Source organism: Papio anubis, chromosome 8 (assembly GCF_008728515.1).
Source record: "Papio anubis isolate 15944 chromosome 8, Panubis1.0, whole genome shotgun sequence".
In the NCBI taxonomy this organism is placed as follows: domain Eukaryota; kingdom Metazoa; phylum Chordata; class Mammalia; order Primates; family Cercopithecidae; genus Papio; species Papio anubis.
This window is the reverse complement of record NC_044983.1, coordinates 139295098-139310394: the sequence shown is the minus strand read 5'-3', so window position 1 is coordinate 139310394 and position 15297 is coordinate 139295098. Positions and strand designations below refer to the sequence as shown.

The 15297-nt window shown below is 60.1% G+C and overlaps 3 protein-coding genes across 12 annotated transcripts in view; 1 reads left to right on the top strand and 2 right to left on the bottom strand.

Annotated features, from left to right (window-relative positions):
- MROH1 (maestro heat like repeat family member 1) overlaps nt 1–4956 on the bottom strand; it is a 121645-nt gene extending 116689 nt beyond the window's left edge. For 9 of the 10 annotated variants that reach the window (XR_004185985.1, XR_004185986.1, XM_031669872.1 and 6 more), the window contains exon 1: nt 4856–4956. The gene's annotated coding sequence lies outside the window, so the exon portion shown is untranslated. Of the gene's footprint in view, nt 1–4223; nt 4476–4855 lie in introns of those variants that run through there. The other variant, XM_031669871.1, reaches the window with a different exon arrangement.
- LOC101023533 lies at nt 2258–11232 on the top strand. Its single transcript, XM_031669323.1, has 6 exons — nt 2258–2292; nt 4807–4984; nt 8231–8650; nt 9033–9520; nt 9663–9718; nt 10042–11232. The coding sequence occupies exons 1-4, from the start codon at nt 2258–2260 to the stop codon at nt 9438–9440; spliced, it is 1041 nt and encodes a 346-aa protein (XP_031525183.1). The 3' UTR covers nt 9441–9520; nt 9663–9718; nt 10042–11232.
- An 817-nt stretch (nt 11233–12049) lies between these two features.
- Nucleotides 12050–14703, bottom strand: HGH1 (HGH1 homolog). The gene is made up of 6 exons (XM_003918744.3): nt 13993–14703; nt 13814–13914; nt 13609–13707; nt 13318–13409; nt 13102–13224; nt 12050–13025 (listed from the first exon to the last, which is right to left on the bottom strand). Exons 1-6 carry the CDS (start codon nt 14589–14591, stop codon nt 12843–12845), a joined length of 1197 nt encoding a protein of 398 aa, XP_003918793.1. The 5' UTR covers nt 14592–14703; the 3' UTR covers nt 12050–12842.
- Nucleotides 14704–15297: the final 594 nt, after the last annotated feature.

Genomic DNA, 15297 nt, shown 5'->3' with positions numbered 1-15297 from the left:
GCCTGTAATCCCAGCACTTTGGGAGGCCGAAACGGGTGGATCACGAAGTCAGGAGATTGAGACCATCCTGGCTAATACGGTGAAACCCCGTCTCTACTAAAAAATACAAAAAACTAGCCGGGTGAGGTGGCGGGCGCCTGTAGTCCCAGCTACGCGGGAGGCTGAGGCAGGAGAATGGCGTGAACCCGGGAGGCGGAGCTTGCAGTGAGCTGAGATCCGGCCACTGCACTCCAGCCTGGGCCCACAGTGAGACTCCATCTCAAAAAAAAAAGAAAGTATATGAGGTCATGTATGTGTTAATTAGCTTGATTTAGCCATTCCACAAGGTATACATATTTCAAAACAGGTCAGACACCACAAATATATACAATTTTGTCAATTAAAAAAATAATTTTTCACACGCCTGTAGTCCCAAGCTACTCGGGAGGCTGAGGCAGGAGAATGGCTTGAACCCAGGAGACGCAGGTTGCAGTGAGCCAAAATCGTGCCACTGCACTCCAGCCTGGCAACAGAGTGAGACTCCGTCTCAAAAAAAACAAAAAAAATGTTTTTAAAATCAAATACAAGGCAGTTATGATAAACCAATCATAATGTATGAGAAGATAACCTGCCTTATATTAACATAGTAGTCCCCTCTTATCTCTTATCCTGTTTTACTTTCCTTGGTTTCAGCTACCCACAATCAAACACAGTCCAAAATATTAAATAGAAAAATTCCAGAAATGAACTCATGTTTTAAATTGCACGCTGCCCTGAGTATTGTCATAAATTGTTCTATTTTGTTATTTATTGTCAGTCTCTCGCTGTGTTTATTTATAGTTACACTTTATCATAGGTATATAGGTATGAGAGTAGCCCTGTGGAGAGGGAAGGACTACGGTATGCAAAGGAGCTTGTGCACATCCCTGAGATAAACAGGGACGTGCAATTCTCAGAAGACAGAGAGATGGCCGGCAGACATATGGGGACTGTGCTGACTGCCCCTAGGATGAACAGAGGCACTCAGCTGCCCCTCCAGAGCTGACCGACAGCAGTGCGGCTCGGTGCTGCGGAAATGTTCCCTTGTCCCCGTCGCAGGGCATGTGATGTGCGTGTGAACTGCTTATTCAGTACCCCACTGCCCAAACCTCTAGGGGAGCACAGAGACGGACAGGCTGTATCTAGGGGTGAATGTCTACAGCTGAAGTCCCAGTGGGCGAGTGTTCCAGGGTGCTCTTTTAGTTTGCTGTCTATAGGCAGCTTGTGTTAGCCAGCTCAATTATACCCTTTACTTCTCACAAGGACAGAGGGCTTTCTGTATCCCAGGTTCTTGCCCCTTGGTGTAATGGAAGAATCGGATCACACCTGGGCTTGGAGAATGAGTGTAAAGTGTTATTGAGTGGAAGAAGCTCTAAGCCAATGGGGGGGCCGGAAGGCAGATGGTCTTCCCCTGGAGTTGGGCCGCTTGGCGGCCCCGGCTCTCCTCTGACCGACCGTCCTGGCCAAACTCCGCCTTGTCCAGCCAGTCGATGGCCTGCCAGCGTGCTGGCGTCTGTTGGTGTGCTCTTCCACGGGTGTGCTCCCCTCGAGGTCCAGCTGCTGTGTCTTCTTCCGTCAATCTGCTCCTCTCCATGTCCAGCTGCCTGTGTCCCTGCCTTGCTAGCGTCTTGGAGTTTGTTTGTTTGTTTGTTTTGTTTTGTTTTTTTGAGACAGAATCTTGCTCTGTCACCCAGGCTGGAATGCAACGGCGCAATCTCGGCTCACTGCAGCCTCCGCCTCCCAGGTTCAAGAGATTCTCTTGCCTCAGCCTCCTGAGTAGCTGGGATTACAGGTGCCCACCACCATGCTCGACTAATTTTTGTATTTTGAGTGGAGACGGAGTTTCACCATGTTGGCTAGGCTGGTCTCAAACTCCTGATCCACCTGCCTGGGCCTCCCAAAGTGCCGGGATTACAAGCATGAGCCATCACCCTCGGCCTGGGTCTCAGGTTTTTATAGGCACAGGAGGAGGGTATGGCAGGCCAGGGTGGTCTTGGGAAATGCAACATCTGGGCAGGAAGGCAGGAGTGCCTGTCCTTACCTAGGTCCGTGGGGGTGGAGCCCTAGCCAGGGACCATGCCCTACTCTACCCAGCACTTCCCTTCCCCCATTCCATAAGGGACCACGCTGTTCTCTTCCTAGCACTCCCATATCAGCAGCTGGATAAGGGCTCAGTGGCAGAGCCAGTAAGCCACGAGCAGGCATGGAAAATCCCTGTGCCCTGTCCCACCACCTATAAATGGTGATGATCAGTGATGACCAGTACCTCTACTTGTAGGCTACATGGCAAAAAGTGTCACAAGTCAAAGACTTGCAGTGAGGCCAGCACACAGTTGAACACCAAGAGCATCTGACGTGCTGAGGACAGGGGCCACTCAGGTGCTGGTGCCAGTAGCAGAGCCTGAGGAACAGCTGCAACAAGCCTCAGTGGTTAAATTTCCACTTTTCCACATCTATCTACAGATGCCCTAACACTAGTACACAGACATGTATGTAACGGGGATGTCAGAAAAAAAACACAAATGCTAATCAGGGCTCTGGTTAAATTACTAAAAAGCAAACGAACGGGAGAAGGTGGCAGGCAGGTTTGATAGGGTTTTCTCTCCCTACATAGCACACATTTCTGTGTGAATGCAAGAGCTGCTTCCTTTTCATTTATTCAACCACATTTAGTAAACACCCGCCAGTCACCATCACAGGCCCAGAGTTCCTGTCTTGAAAGCCCTCCAGCCACAAACAGTATGGCTGCCACACCCGTGCACACAACAGAGGCACTGCACTGGGTCCAAAAGGGTTAGGTGGGGGTGTGCGAAGCTGTGCAGGCCACAGGAACCATAGCCCAGAAGCAGTGGTGAGCCAGCCTGCGGGGCTGGGTGTGTGCAGGGAGAATAGGAGGTCACAGAATGCCCCACCCATGCGTCAGGTCCAAGGAACCTTCTCTCCTAGCACAGCAGCCGCAGAATCAACCTCCAAAGTCACCAACAAGGCCTGGGCTGATGACCCAGGGAAATGCAATCCCACAGCCCACTGCTCACAGTCCACCGAGAACATGGTTCCTCAATACAGGCCACACCAAGCTGTGTCACTGGTGCGCGTGCAAACCCCCAAAACCAGGTGGCTCCTCCAGCTCAGTGAAGAAAGCACATTTCTCATGATGGGCAGCAGTCCGTGTTCTCTGAGCACTGACTAGGAGCTCGCAAGAGCCACGGGAGCCTTTCATGGTGCTCCTACCCCAAAGAGACCAAGCTGTGTGGACTGGCACAGACAGAGGATGTCTCTACCCCAAATAACCAGCTCTGTGAAAGGGGGCTATGAGACAGAGGGTAGCAACCAGGCTTCTCTCCTGGGCCTCTGTGGACCCTGGGAAAGAAAACTAAGCACAGGCACCTGTTTCCTGACACAGGCGACAGCCACAAACTCAGGCAAACACACGCCCCACATCCTCCACCTCTGATCCCCTGGTGTCCTGCAGCAGTCAGCAATCAACACCAGCCAGTGGGAAATGATGAAGTGCAGGTCTCCACGAGCCACAGAGGCCTGCATGTCAGTTTCAAGTTAACAAAGACAGCTCAACCTCAGGTCATTCCACTCTGCCATCAGAGAGAGACCAGAGACACCTGCTCACGAGGACCTTGGGAGCCTGAGACTAAGCAGTGAAGATCCTGCTGACAGCAGCACCCCAGGGTGCCCAGACTGTCCATGCAGCCACGTCACAAACACGTACCGCCGATGAAACATGCCGCAAACAACGATTCCCACACGCATCTCCAGCCCTCGCCTCCCCAGGACATCTCCATCCATGGTCATCGCACTGAGACCCAGCAGCTCTAAACTCATCACCCTCACCTGACCTATCACCCGCCCTACCCTGCCTGCGTCTTACCGCATCGTGTGCGTTCACCACCATCCCCTTCCAAAGTGGTTCCTGCCTACGGGGCTGTCCCCGACCCAACTCTGCTCACACCCCTGAGTTCGGCCACGCCCCCGTACCCCTTTCTGCTTACCTCACTGCACTTGAGTTTATGGGTCTGTCCCTTCCCCACCTGAGCAGGCAAAGGAGCCCCTCCCCAGACTGTGTAGGGCCGAGCCACCGGCGCCCGCGGAGTGGTTTCTCTGACCCTAACACTGCAGCTGCACTGACGCTGCCCGAAAACCCGACCCCAAATCGGCCGCTCAGCTCCTGCCCGGCAGCCCCTAGGTCTCACCTTGGCTGAGTGAGGGCTGGCTCCCCGCGGCCCTGCCAGCTCTATGCCCTGCACGCTATGACCAGTCATCCTCGTGACTAGGGACAAATCACCTTCCTGCTCGCGATCGTCAGAGAATACGGAAGGCATACGGAGGCCGGGGCACGCCGGCTTTGCAGGCTCCAGGCGTATGCTTGGCTTCCCGGAGAGAGGACCCCCGGTGGCCCCGCTTGGGGGAGAAGGGCCGGGGACCACCGCGCTCCCGGGGAGGGCCGGGCACCGGGGACCACCGGGCTTCCGGGAGGGGCGGGCACCGGGGACCACCGCGCTCACGGGAGGGGCGGGCACCTGGGACCACCGCGCTCCCCGAGGAGGGGTGGTCAAGCGGCCGAGACCACTTAGCGGCGCGGAGGAGAGAACAGCCGCACAGCTCCGGCCTCTCTTCCGGGCTGCGGCTCGGCGCACACCTGAGCCAAGGTCCCCGCGACACCCAGGACCCTCCCAGCGCTCGCCCTGTGACCTTGGGGAGGCGCCTCCTGACTCGGCTTCCTCCGCGGCCCCGCCAAGGGAGCGGCCTCAGGCTCTCCAGCCCAGACTTCCCCAGGAGGCGCTTCCCCAGCGCCGCCAAAGGCTCATCCCCGCCCGCCGTTTACCTGAGGAGCCGCCGCCACCTCCGCCGGGGCGCCGCCTTCCCGCCCAGCAGTGGCCCCGGAGTGGGCGGAGCCTCGCGCGCCGAGCCCGCCCTCGCTGCCTTCTGGCCAACCGCAGCCCGGAGCGCGGCAGTAGGTCCCCGCCCCCGAACGATCTCCGCAGTTATTGGTCAGGTGCACGTCTCTCACGCTCGCTCCATCCCGCCCACCTTCATTTGCAAAGCAAGAGTGCGCAGACTCGGCTTTCGCTCGGCCCCGCCCCCGGCCGCTCCTGGGCCACCGCCTCTGTCTGAAGAGCGCCAGCGCGGCCGCCACTGCGCAGGCGCGGCCTTCAGGCCCGTGACAGCGACGCCAGCCGTCCCCGTGCCCCCGTCGGAGGCACAGAGCCCTGGCGACCTCCGCTCCCAGACGCCGGGGAGGCGGGCTCGGCGCGGCGTTACGGCCGCTCGCAAGCACACGCCCGCCCTCTGTCTGCCCGGAAGCGCCCGCTGGAGGCCGCGGCACCGGGAGAGGGGCAGGACACTCGGGGCCCTGCGCTCGTTGGGAAAGAGGCGGCCAGCGGGGTCCCGGGAGCTCGGGACGCGATAAGAGCGATGTGAGGAAGGAAAGCGCCCGCCGCGCGTCCAGGCTGGGCGTCGGCAGAGGCGGAGGCGGCGGGAGCAGCGCAGGCAGGATGTCCACTCCAGGCCGGAGGGACTGGGCTCCTGCTGTGGGGACGGCGCCCAGGAGAGCACAGGACCCTTCGCGGATGTGGGCGCGGCCCCTGCGGCGACTTGCCACGCGCCTGTGGCCCTGTCCCCTCCCGGTCTCGGAGTCGCCTCCGCGCCACGCACACAGCTGCTGCGCTCAGCACAACCCTGCTTTCGCTCCGACCGCAAACAAGCGCCAGCCCCTCCGCCAGGGGGCAGGCCTGAGTCTGCATTTTCTCCCTAGGGCTCCGCACAAAGCCCAGCACCGGACGGCTGCCCAGTGAAGCCCCGGGAATGAATTCAAGTGCAGCCAACGACGCGGATAATCGAGACTGCAAAGGGAGGGTGGACAGACCCAATGGCCGTTCTGAGCCTGCAGTCATCAGTTGGCTTGACACTCGCGGGCTTCCGGCCGCGTCCTGGCACTGGTGGGAGCCGGGAGGGAGAGGAGGTGCGCCGCAGGGGGCGCAGGCTCCCAGGCTCCGCTGCAGAGCCCAGAGGCTCAGCTACCCTGGGTCGGGACCACCTGGCTCCGGTTCTAGAGTGGCCGTTTCTTGCAGCCCCCACCTTCGACGAACTCCACCCTGCCCCCGTGCCTCTCCCGCCCTTCTAACACTTGAGCAACCAGTCCCACCTGCTTAAATTGCCTGGAGCAGTTTCTCTTTTTTCCTCACCCCCAGGTCAGCCACAAACCAGGTTGTTTTTTCTGAGGTCTGTCACCCAGGCTGGAGTGCAGTGGTGCTCACTGCAACCTCAACCTCCCCGGGCTCAGGTGATTCTCCCACCTCAGCCTCTGGAGTAGCTGGGACCACAGGGCACACCACCACACCTGACTGATTTTTAAATTTTTTGAAGAGACAGGGTCTCACTATGTTGCCCAAGCTGGGTTTTTGTTTTTGTTTTTGTTTTTTGAGAGGGAGTCTCGCTCTGTCGTCCAGGCTGGAGTGCAGTGGTACAATCTCTGCTCACTGCAACTTCTGCCTCCCGGGTTCACGCCATTCTCCCGCCTCAGCCTCCTGAGTAGCTGGGACTACAGGTGCCTGCCACCACACCAGGCTACTTTTTTTTTGTATTTTTAGTAGAGATGGGGTTTCACCATATTAACCAGGATGGTCTCAGTCTCTTGACCTCGTGATCTGCCAGTCTTGGCTTCCCAAAGTTGTGGGATTACAGGCGTGAGCCACCGCGCTCGGCCCAAGCTAGGTTTTATTGTTGAAATGAGGCCTCTCACGGTTACCCAGGCTGGAGTGCAGTGGCACGATCACAGCTCACAGCAGCCTTAAATTCCTGCGCTCAAGTGATCCTCTTGCCTCAGCCTCCCAAATAGCTGGAACTACAGGTGGGCACCACCAAGTCTGGCTAATTTTTAAGTTTTCTTGCAGAGACAAGGTCTCACTATGTTACCCAGGCTGGTCTGAAACTCCTGGACTCAAGAGATCCTCCTGCCTTGGTCACCCAAAGTGCTGGGATTACAGGCATGAGGCACTACACCCAGATCTTGTCCTTATTTCCTGTATCCCAGGCAATTTGCCAAACAAGGGATGAGGGTGAGCAAAGGAATATCAAACACATGCCTTGCTCTCAAAAGCTCATGGTCCAAAAGGGATGAAAAAGTGTGTTTTTCCAGTTCAAGCCAGCCCGTTCCAGGGCCTTTTCTGCAGCAAACATGCCACGTGCACCCACAGATCTCGGTAGAGGAGACTCCAATTCCCCCAGACTCACTGGCCTGTACCAAGCACTGGCCCCTTGCAGACATTCCCAGGATGGCTGCCTTCTAGGCTCACAGCCACTGTGCTGTCCAGCTCACAGCAGAGATGACACATTTGGGTTGGGCTTCCCCACCATGGGGCCTTAATTTCATCATTTGTAAAGCGAGGATTGCTTGGTTGTGTTAGGACTCGAGATCCTGGATGTGAACTGCCCCCACGGGCCGGGCACCTGAATGTGTTCTGTGAATGGGGGCAGGACTGCTACAGGTGGTAGCTGTAGCTGGTGTGACTGCCCAGAATGGCACCCAGCACACAGCTGGCACTCAAACGTTAGCAGCAATAGTGCCCACAGCGCACTCTGGGGTCCAGAAGGGAGGGGCAAAGTTGGCTTCTGTCTCTTGGAGCTGTAGGATCAGAGGTGGGCTCAGGGGTGGGGTCCTTGCTTGCCCTAGGGTGTGTGGTCAAGTCTGCAGAGGTCTCTAGGTGGGAGGCTTCCTGCACCCTGCTGGCCTGGGCAGGAGGTGCTTCAGGCTCCAGTGGAGAAGGCTGGGAGACAAACAGGGCTCCAACCACCATTTCAACTGCACGCCTTCCTCTGGCTCAGCCCACCTTAGGGCCCAGCTGAATGTGGCCGTGGTATCCTCTCGAAGGAGGAAGGGGTGCAGTTGAAATGGTGGTTGGCACGTATGTGTCCCTTTTCCTGTCTTTATGCCCCAGAAATCCCCACCCTCATTTCTTTAATGGCTTTCTGTGGCCAGCCACGTCAAGAGGGGTCCACAGAGGCCTCACCCTGGCTATAGCTCTTGAATTGGGTTTTCACCTCACAGAGAGTGGGCCCCATGTGGGCAGGACTGGTCCCACAAGATTTCCTCAGAGCGGGCAGGTCCCCAAAACGAGAAGACGTACGCTTCGAGGGCACAATGCAGGTATAGCTCCAGAATTCTCCATTCTAGAACCTGCCCCTCCTCTCCCCAAGCTAGCCCTCCCCCTGCCCAGTCCAGGGCTGTGCCAGCCCCCGCCCTGAGCTCACAGCCCCATCACTCCCTGCCTCTGCCGCAGTCCCAGCAAGTCTTCAGAAGCGTGGCTGCTGCCTCAAGAAGGACGCAGTTCCCACCCAGCGCCCCCCACCTCCCTGGCCCCTGCCCTCTGACACAAGTCAGGCCCAGTCGTGCCCCCCAAGACTGGTGAAACTGGACCACTACACCCCCTCCCATGCACTGCCCTCCGTGAAGGGCAGCAGCAGGCAGAAGCTGGATCAGAGAACCTTCACAGAGCAGATACATGAGGGCAAGGACAATGGCTACCTGTTCCCCAAAGTGTACTTGGCCGATGCCACCCACGAGTGCATTCACCACAACCCCAAGCTGTCCTCCGATCTGCAGGGCAAGCGCCACACCATGGTAAGGCAGGCTTACCTCCCTCCGCAAGGGGCTCCAGTGCCCCCCAGCCTGGCCAGCAGGCCCCTCTGTGTCCCAAACCCACTCAGGCACCATCCAGCTGCTCCAGCTTCCTCCGTCTGAGACTCTCCCCAGTCCCATTTCCTCCCCAGAGGCCTCTCTGGGGCTCCTGCAGGCTGACCATCCCCTGTTCCCAAACCCCTTGAACACAGAGTACTTGGCACAGGAGGGAGTGGGGAGGTCATCGCTGCCCTCCAAGGGCACTGCTCACCCAGCGTCCCCCCCTGAGGATTCCAGCAAAGTGTATAAAGGACAGGGGCCTGCCTTACCACAGCCAGCCCCTCAGGGGCCAAGTCTCACACAGCAAGTGCCATCCACCCTACAGATAGCTGTCAAGATCGTCTCCACAACCGAGGCCCCGGTGGAGTTTTCCCGCGAGCTCCTGCCCCGTGAGATCTCTATCATTCAACACTACCTACAAGCACCTGAACATGGTGGGCAGAGGCCTGGACACAGCCTGTCCCCACCCTCCCCTTCCCCAAGGGTAGCTCTCCCCAGCCAGCTGCCTGCCCCAGGTCTATTGCCCCCTCCCCCCACCTTGGACCTCCCTTTCGCCCCAGGGCTGGAGCCCAACCCCATCCTGGAACCTGGATCTGGTACCCTTGACAGTTCCAGCACACCCTTGGCCCTGCCTCAGGGTGATGGCAGGTGTGTGGGCTGCAGGTGCAGCTGTATGAGACCTATCAGAGCAGCCAGCTCATGCCGGAGCTGGTGGCCCAGGGCGACCTGCTGAAGCACATCAACGCTGCGTTGGACCACCTCTGCCACCCAGGGCTGGAGGAGAAGGAAGTCCTTGGACTGTTCTGGCAGCTGGTCAGTGCCATGGCACACTACCACAGCATGGGCATCGCGTACCAGAGAGGGCGGCACCTGGGTCGATCATGTGCCCACAGGCACAGAGAGGCCCACTTGAGCCCAAGCCAGCCCTACCTCCTGCCTCCCCTCTCCCATGCAGGGACCTGAAGGGCGAGAACATCCTGCTGGATGACCACGGCCTTCTCAAGCTGACCGGTGAGCCCACAGCCCCCGCCCTAACCCCCAGCCTGGGGTTGAATGCCTCCACCTGCAGGGCCCACACCCCACGCTTGTCCCAGCCAGGCCCCTGCCTTCAGCTCTCCCAGAAGGCCTGCAGGCCACCCTTACCCACGGGCCTGAGGCCACTGGCCTAACCCCTACGTATGCCCCAGACCAGGCCCACCTCATCCACACGCACACTCTTGCTGTCGGCCACACACTGCATGCAACCCCGCAAGCCTCCACAGCCATCCCTGCAGACTGGCATCCTGCACCCGACCCTCACACACAGTGCCACCCTCCCCATGCACCTGGTACAGATTTTGGCTTTGCCGACTGCATGGGGCCCAGGAACTCACTGCTCAGCACTTTCTGTGACTCCCCAGTCTACACAGCCCGAGATCCTCGTGAGCAGCAAGTATAGCAGGGAGCAGGCCGACCTGTGGAGCCTGTGAGTGCCTCCCAGGGAGCCCTGACCCCAGGCAATGGGGCAACCTGTGGAGTCTGAGTGCCCCCAGGGCACCCCAACCCTGTGGCCAGGGCCCCCAGGAGGGCTGGGGAGAGGCCACACCTGTAGGAGCTCATGTCACCAGAGGTGTCATCCTCTATGCCATGGTAAGAAGCTGCCCTTCAAGGAGCCCCAGCTCCACTGCATGCTGCACCTCATGCACTGCGGTCCCACCTTCTGGCCAGGTCTGTTCCCAGGTAAGCACCACCCCATGACTTTCCCACACCTAGCTCAGGCCTAGAGAGCGGCAGTGAGGAAGACCTGGACTCCCAAGAGGGTAGTCCTGCGTGGTGGAAGAGACCGAACCTGGCATCCTCCCCGCTTAGGCTGGGAAGCATTTGGTCCGTGCACGGCAGTGACAAGTTCTGGGGAAGCTGGATTGGTGGAGGACCTGACTCAAAATGCAGTTCAGGAAAGGCTGTGGCTTCGAACCTGAGCTCTGTACTAGCCCAGGGCTCACTGCCTTGCCCCTCTATGCCTCAGTCTCCCCACTGGCGACAGAACTGACCCCTCTAAGCTGCTGGCACCATTGGCACTGACGTGCATGGGGTGAAGGTGGGTGCTGGAGTGGTGAGAGGCTGCAGCTGTGAGCCCTCGCCCACAGTGCCAGGACCTGATTTGGGGGCTGCTGCAGCTGCGTCCAAACACATGCCTGGGCCTGCAGCAAACACGCTCTTCCTCAGTGCTGTGCCAGGTGTGGTGTGGCCCTCTGGGTGAGCAACTGAGCAGCACATGGTCCCTCTGCACTCCACCTGACCCCACTGTGGTCCCTTGCAGAGAAGCAGGTGCAGTCCCAATTCCCAGCATCCATGGATGACCTGGAGCCTGGTACAGACTTAGAGCACCAATGGCCAGTCCTGTAGCTGCACTGCCCCCATCAGCAGGGCATCTCCAAGAACGCGGGCTCTGAGCTCAGGCCTCCGGAAGCACACCCCAGAATAGGGGTGGGTTCTGCCCAGCTGGTGCTCTGGAGCACTGTGGCAGCCAGCCTAGGAGTGAGCGCCTCCAGGAGGCGTTCCAGTAAACTGAGGGGGGGGGGGGGGGTGGGGCAAGGCCAAATAAAGCATTTATTCTGTGAAGAGAGTGCAGATGTCTGAGTGCTGAGAGGGCAAGTGGCCTCCAGTGGCAGGCGGGGGCTCTGGCCGGGGGAAAACATGGTCCACACATGCCTGCATGAGTGGCAGAGCTTTATTGGGGGCAGGTGAGAGGAGATCCTGGAGGCGGGAGACGCCTGGCACCTGAGCCTCCAGTTTTAGGGTGTGGAGTGAGGCATTGTGAACGCTCAAGAAAACAAGTTGGCCGGGCGCGGTGGCTCAAGCCTGTAATCCCAGCACTTTGGGAGGCTGAGACGGGCGGATCACAAGGTCAGGAGATCGAGACCATCCTGGCTAACACGGTGAAACCCCATCTCTACTAAAAACCCCATCTCTACTAAAAAATACAAAAAACTAGCCGGGCGAGGTGGCGGGCGCCTGTGGTCCCAGCTACTCGGGAGGCTGAGGCAGGAGAATGGTGTAAACCCGGGAGGCAGAGCTTGCAGTGAGCTGAGATCCGGCCACTGCACTCCAGCCTGGGTGACAGAGCCAGACTCAGTCTCAAAAAAAAAAAAAAAGAAAAGAAAACAAGTTAAGCTCCTTCACCAGGGTTCAAGGGGCCTGGGAGGGCCCATCAGTGAGAAGGGGCCAGCCCTCAGGAGCCCAGTGCAAGAGGTGACAGTGAGGTCAGATCAGCTCAGGAAGGGACGAGTGTGGCAAGCCCCTGTGGGGCTTAGCAGCCACAGACCTGGCAGGTGGGGGGATGCACACAGGTCCAAGGGAGAAGCAGGTAAGATCCCTGAGCCCATAGTGGGCTCTACCACAGGGGCAAAGGGTGGCTTGGACAGGGGCCAGGCTGCAGGCACATCTGGAGGCTCTTGGCAGAGGTAGGAAGGCCAGGGAGGAGTGGCCCAGGCTCAAGGAAGCTGACCAGGGAGATGGCCTAGCTAGAGAGGCCAGTGAGAGCACCCACCCAATCTGAGACTGGGAAACAGGAAGACATAGGGAGTTGACAAGGGTTGAGGGCAGGGTCCTGAAGCACAGGTCAAGCAGGGAGGCACAGTCCTAGAAAGAACCCAGGATCTAGGTATGGCTGGGTCAGCCCTTTGAGGCCAGGTCTCAGGGAACAGGGAGCTGAGAGCCGCAGGGAGTGGGGCTGACAAAGCAGCACTTATACCTCTGTCCAGACCCTGCAGTGCCCTGGGGACTTGGAAGCTTCAGCTGGCTCCTTGGGGCTTGCAGTGGTTTTCTGTCCAGTCCCCATGCTGTGCCCAGGAAGAGTCTTCTCATGGCTCCCTGGCTATCCGCCTGCCACCTCCACCTTCTGCACAGGCAGCCGAGTCATGGTGCCTGGCCCACAGTACTGCTGTGCACAACCTTCATTCTTGCTGGTAGCAACACTGCACAGGGCTGGGAAGTGCCTCCAATTCTTACTGGAGCCTAAGTGTAGCTCTGCTTCTCAGCAGGGCACAGTCTCTGAGCAAGGGGACTCAAGGGGCCTGTAGGCAGCTGCAGGAAGGCCTGGTCTGAGAAAGCCTGGCAAAGGGGACCATGGAGCTGGTGTCTGGCTGCAGGGGCCTCAGGTGGGTGTGGCCCTCTCTACCCATGGCTCTGGGGCCAGCTCCAGCTCCCGCTCCTGCTCCCGCTCCAACTGCTCCTGCTCCTGGCAATCCAGCTGCTGCAGCTGCTGCTCCACATCCTCAGGCACCTGCACCTCCAGCAGGTTTTCCATGCCAGGTTCAGGCTCATCCCCAATAAGCACCTGCCAGACGGGAGGCAGGTGAGCAGCTGGCCAGCTACAGACACCCCTTCCCCAGCCTCTCCAACCCTGCACCAACCTGGATGAGCTTCTCACAAGCCGCCCGCACGTCGGGCTCTGGCTCCCAGCTGTGCAGCTCTCGAAGGATCAGGTAGGCTCCCTGGTCCCGCACCTGCTGCCGACCTGGTGCTGTGGCTGTCAGCTGAGGAGGTGGAAGAGGTTACCCAGATGTCAGCATGCTCGTGTGTGTGTGTGTGTCAGGGATGGTGCTTATTGCAGCAGGGCTCCTGCTCACCAGCATGATGGCTTCAACAAGCATCTTGCGGATGTCTGCATCAGGTTCTCGCTGCTTGTCTGGTGGTAGGTACTGTAAGTCCACAGGCAGCCCTAGGGGTGAGTGTGTGGGAGCCACTGTGTCCCTGAGCTGGGCAGCTGGGCCAGGCTCTGCCTGTGTAAGTCCCACCTGTGCTCAGCAAACTCACTGCTGCAAGGTTTCAGAAGGAGCCTGTGGCCTGGACACCTCTCTCTCCCTCCACTGGCCTCCCTCCTCTCTGGCCAAGTCTGAGGCTCCACACTAGCCACTCACGTTCCATCTCTTCCTCGGAGAAATCCTCAGGCCCAGCCAAGGGCAGGAGCAAAAAGGGGAGAATGTCCACCTCAGGTCCAAGCAACCACTCGTGATGTCCTGAGGGACGGTGAGGGTAGGGAGACAGGAATAGAGACTGGTCCAGAGCAGCCCGGAGTCCAGTCCCCACCCCTGGCGACGCCCCCCCGCCACACCCACCACTCACGGTGCTCGAAGCAGCAATTCCGCAGCGTTCCCACCACCCCGCCCCTGCGTACAGAGGAATCGGGGTACTGGGTATGGGGCAGCAGCCGCTGGACCACGCACCTGTTGGGAGGGGTCACTCAGGGCCGTCCCCGTTAACTTCCGTCCCCTCCCCGCCCGCGCGGGCGCCCTGGGCTTCACCTGTCGGGGTCCAGTAGGAAGGCCCTCGCCGCAGGGCGTTGGCTGAGGTTGGAGAGCAGCGGCGCCAGGTAGTGCAGGGGCGCGCGGGCGTTGTAGCCGGGCGTGCACAGCGCCCGCACCAGCCGCTCCAAGCCCGAGTCTGCCGGCTCCGCGGCCGCCAGCGCAGCCATCAGCTCGGCACACGGACCCGGCTCGCGACTGAGGTTGGCCAGCGCGGCGGCCGCCTCCTCGGCCCAGGGCCACTGCGGGTCCAACGCGCGGCCCAGCAGGCGCGCTGGCAGCCCGGGATCGGCCGCCAGCAACGTCTCGTGCAGGCCAGGGTCGGCGGCCAAGTTCACGAGCGCGCGGGCGGCGTCGCGGGCCGGGGCAGAGGCCGGCGCCAGCTCCACCAGAGCCTGCAGCAGCGCCTCCTGTCCCGCCAGCAGCGCGCGGCCGGGCCCGGAGCCGGTCAACGCCAGCACGTGCCGCACCGCGGCCGCCTGCAGGTCCGCCCGCGCGCCCGGCGCCAGGAAGGGCAGCAGCTTCACCACCTCCGCCTCCGGGCTTGCCTCCGGCCCTCCTGGCGCGCCAGCGCCAGCGCCAGCCCCGGCCTCCCCCATGTCGAGCGACACTCGGCTGCCAACGGACGGGTACCAGCGCTCCACTTCGGGGTCCGCTGTGTGGCCCGCAGCTCCGCCCAGCAGAGGAGCGAAAGCCGCCCTGGCCAATCGGAGGCTGCGCACTGGGCTCAAGGGGCGGGAACGGCGTGCGGGGGCGGGGCCAGGCCGCGCGCGGGGTGTTATGGGTCTCGGTGTCTGGTCCGAAGCTGAGGAGGTCGGGGACGGAGTGCTGGGGGTCGAGGCCCGGCGCGATTTGGCGGCCTCCCGCGTCCACACTCTCTGGAAACCTCCGTATGCTCTCGGCTAGGTCGGCCAGTGCGTCCCACTGGGCGCTGGCCGCGCCTAACCTAGTCAGCCGGCCCTGGCCTCTCGTGGGCCCTGAGGGTCTGAGGCCTGCGCCCCGGCTCCTAGACCAGGCTGTCGGGTCGGAGAAGGGCTGAATGGAGGAGTGGCGACGGGCCTGTCGGAAGGAAGGCCTGCTCTTGTCCAGGCTGGCACAGCCACCGAGAAGCTCGGGCCGTCCGGGGACGGGACAACACAGGGCACCCAGTGCGGACCTGAGGAGGCAGCTTTGGAGAGGCCTCTGGGCATCTCTGAGCGGGTAGCTTTGGGGCATTTGTCAGGATATCTTCGGTCGCAAGTGACAAACCCAACTCAAACTGACTTGCACGAAGAGAAAATTTGTAAATAGAGGTTTGGAGGGCTC

Excerpts from the sequence above, each read along its gene's own strand:
- LOC101023533 (XM_031669323.1), top strand. The coding sequence starts at position 2,258 with ATGGTGATGATCAGTGATGACCAGTACCTCTACTT. Across the intron at positions 4,985-8,230 it reads CCGCAGCCCGGAGCGCGGCA|CCCTCCCCCTGCCCAGTCCA; the intron begins GTAGGTCCCCGC and ends TCCCCAAGCTAG. Across the intron at positions 8,651-9,032 it reads AGGGCAAGCGCCACACCATG|ATAGCTGTCAAGATCGTCTC; the intron begins GTAAGGCAGGCT and ends TCCACCCTACAG.
- HGH1 (XM_003918744.3), bottom strand. The coding sequence starts at position 14,591 with ATGGGGGAGGCCGGGGCTGGCGCTGGCGCTGGCGCGCCAGGAGGGCCG. Across the intron at positions 13,708-13,813 it reads GAATTGCTGCTTCGAGCACC|GACATCACGAGTGGTTGCTT; the intron begins GTGAGTGGTGGG and ends ACCGTCCCTCAG. Across the intron at positions 13,026-13,101 it reads CTTGTGAGAAGCTCATCCAG|GTGCTTATTGGGGATGAGCC; the intron begins GTTGGTGCAGGG and ends CCCGTCTGGCAG.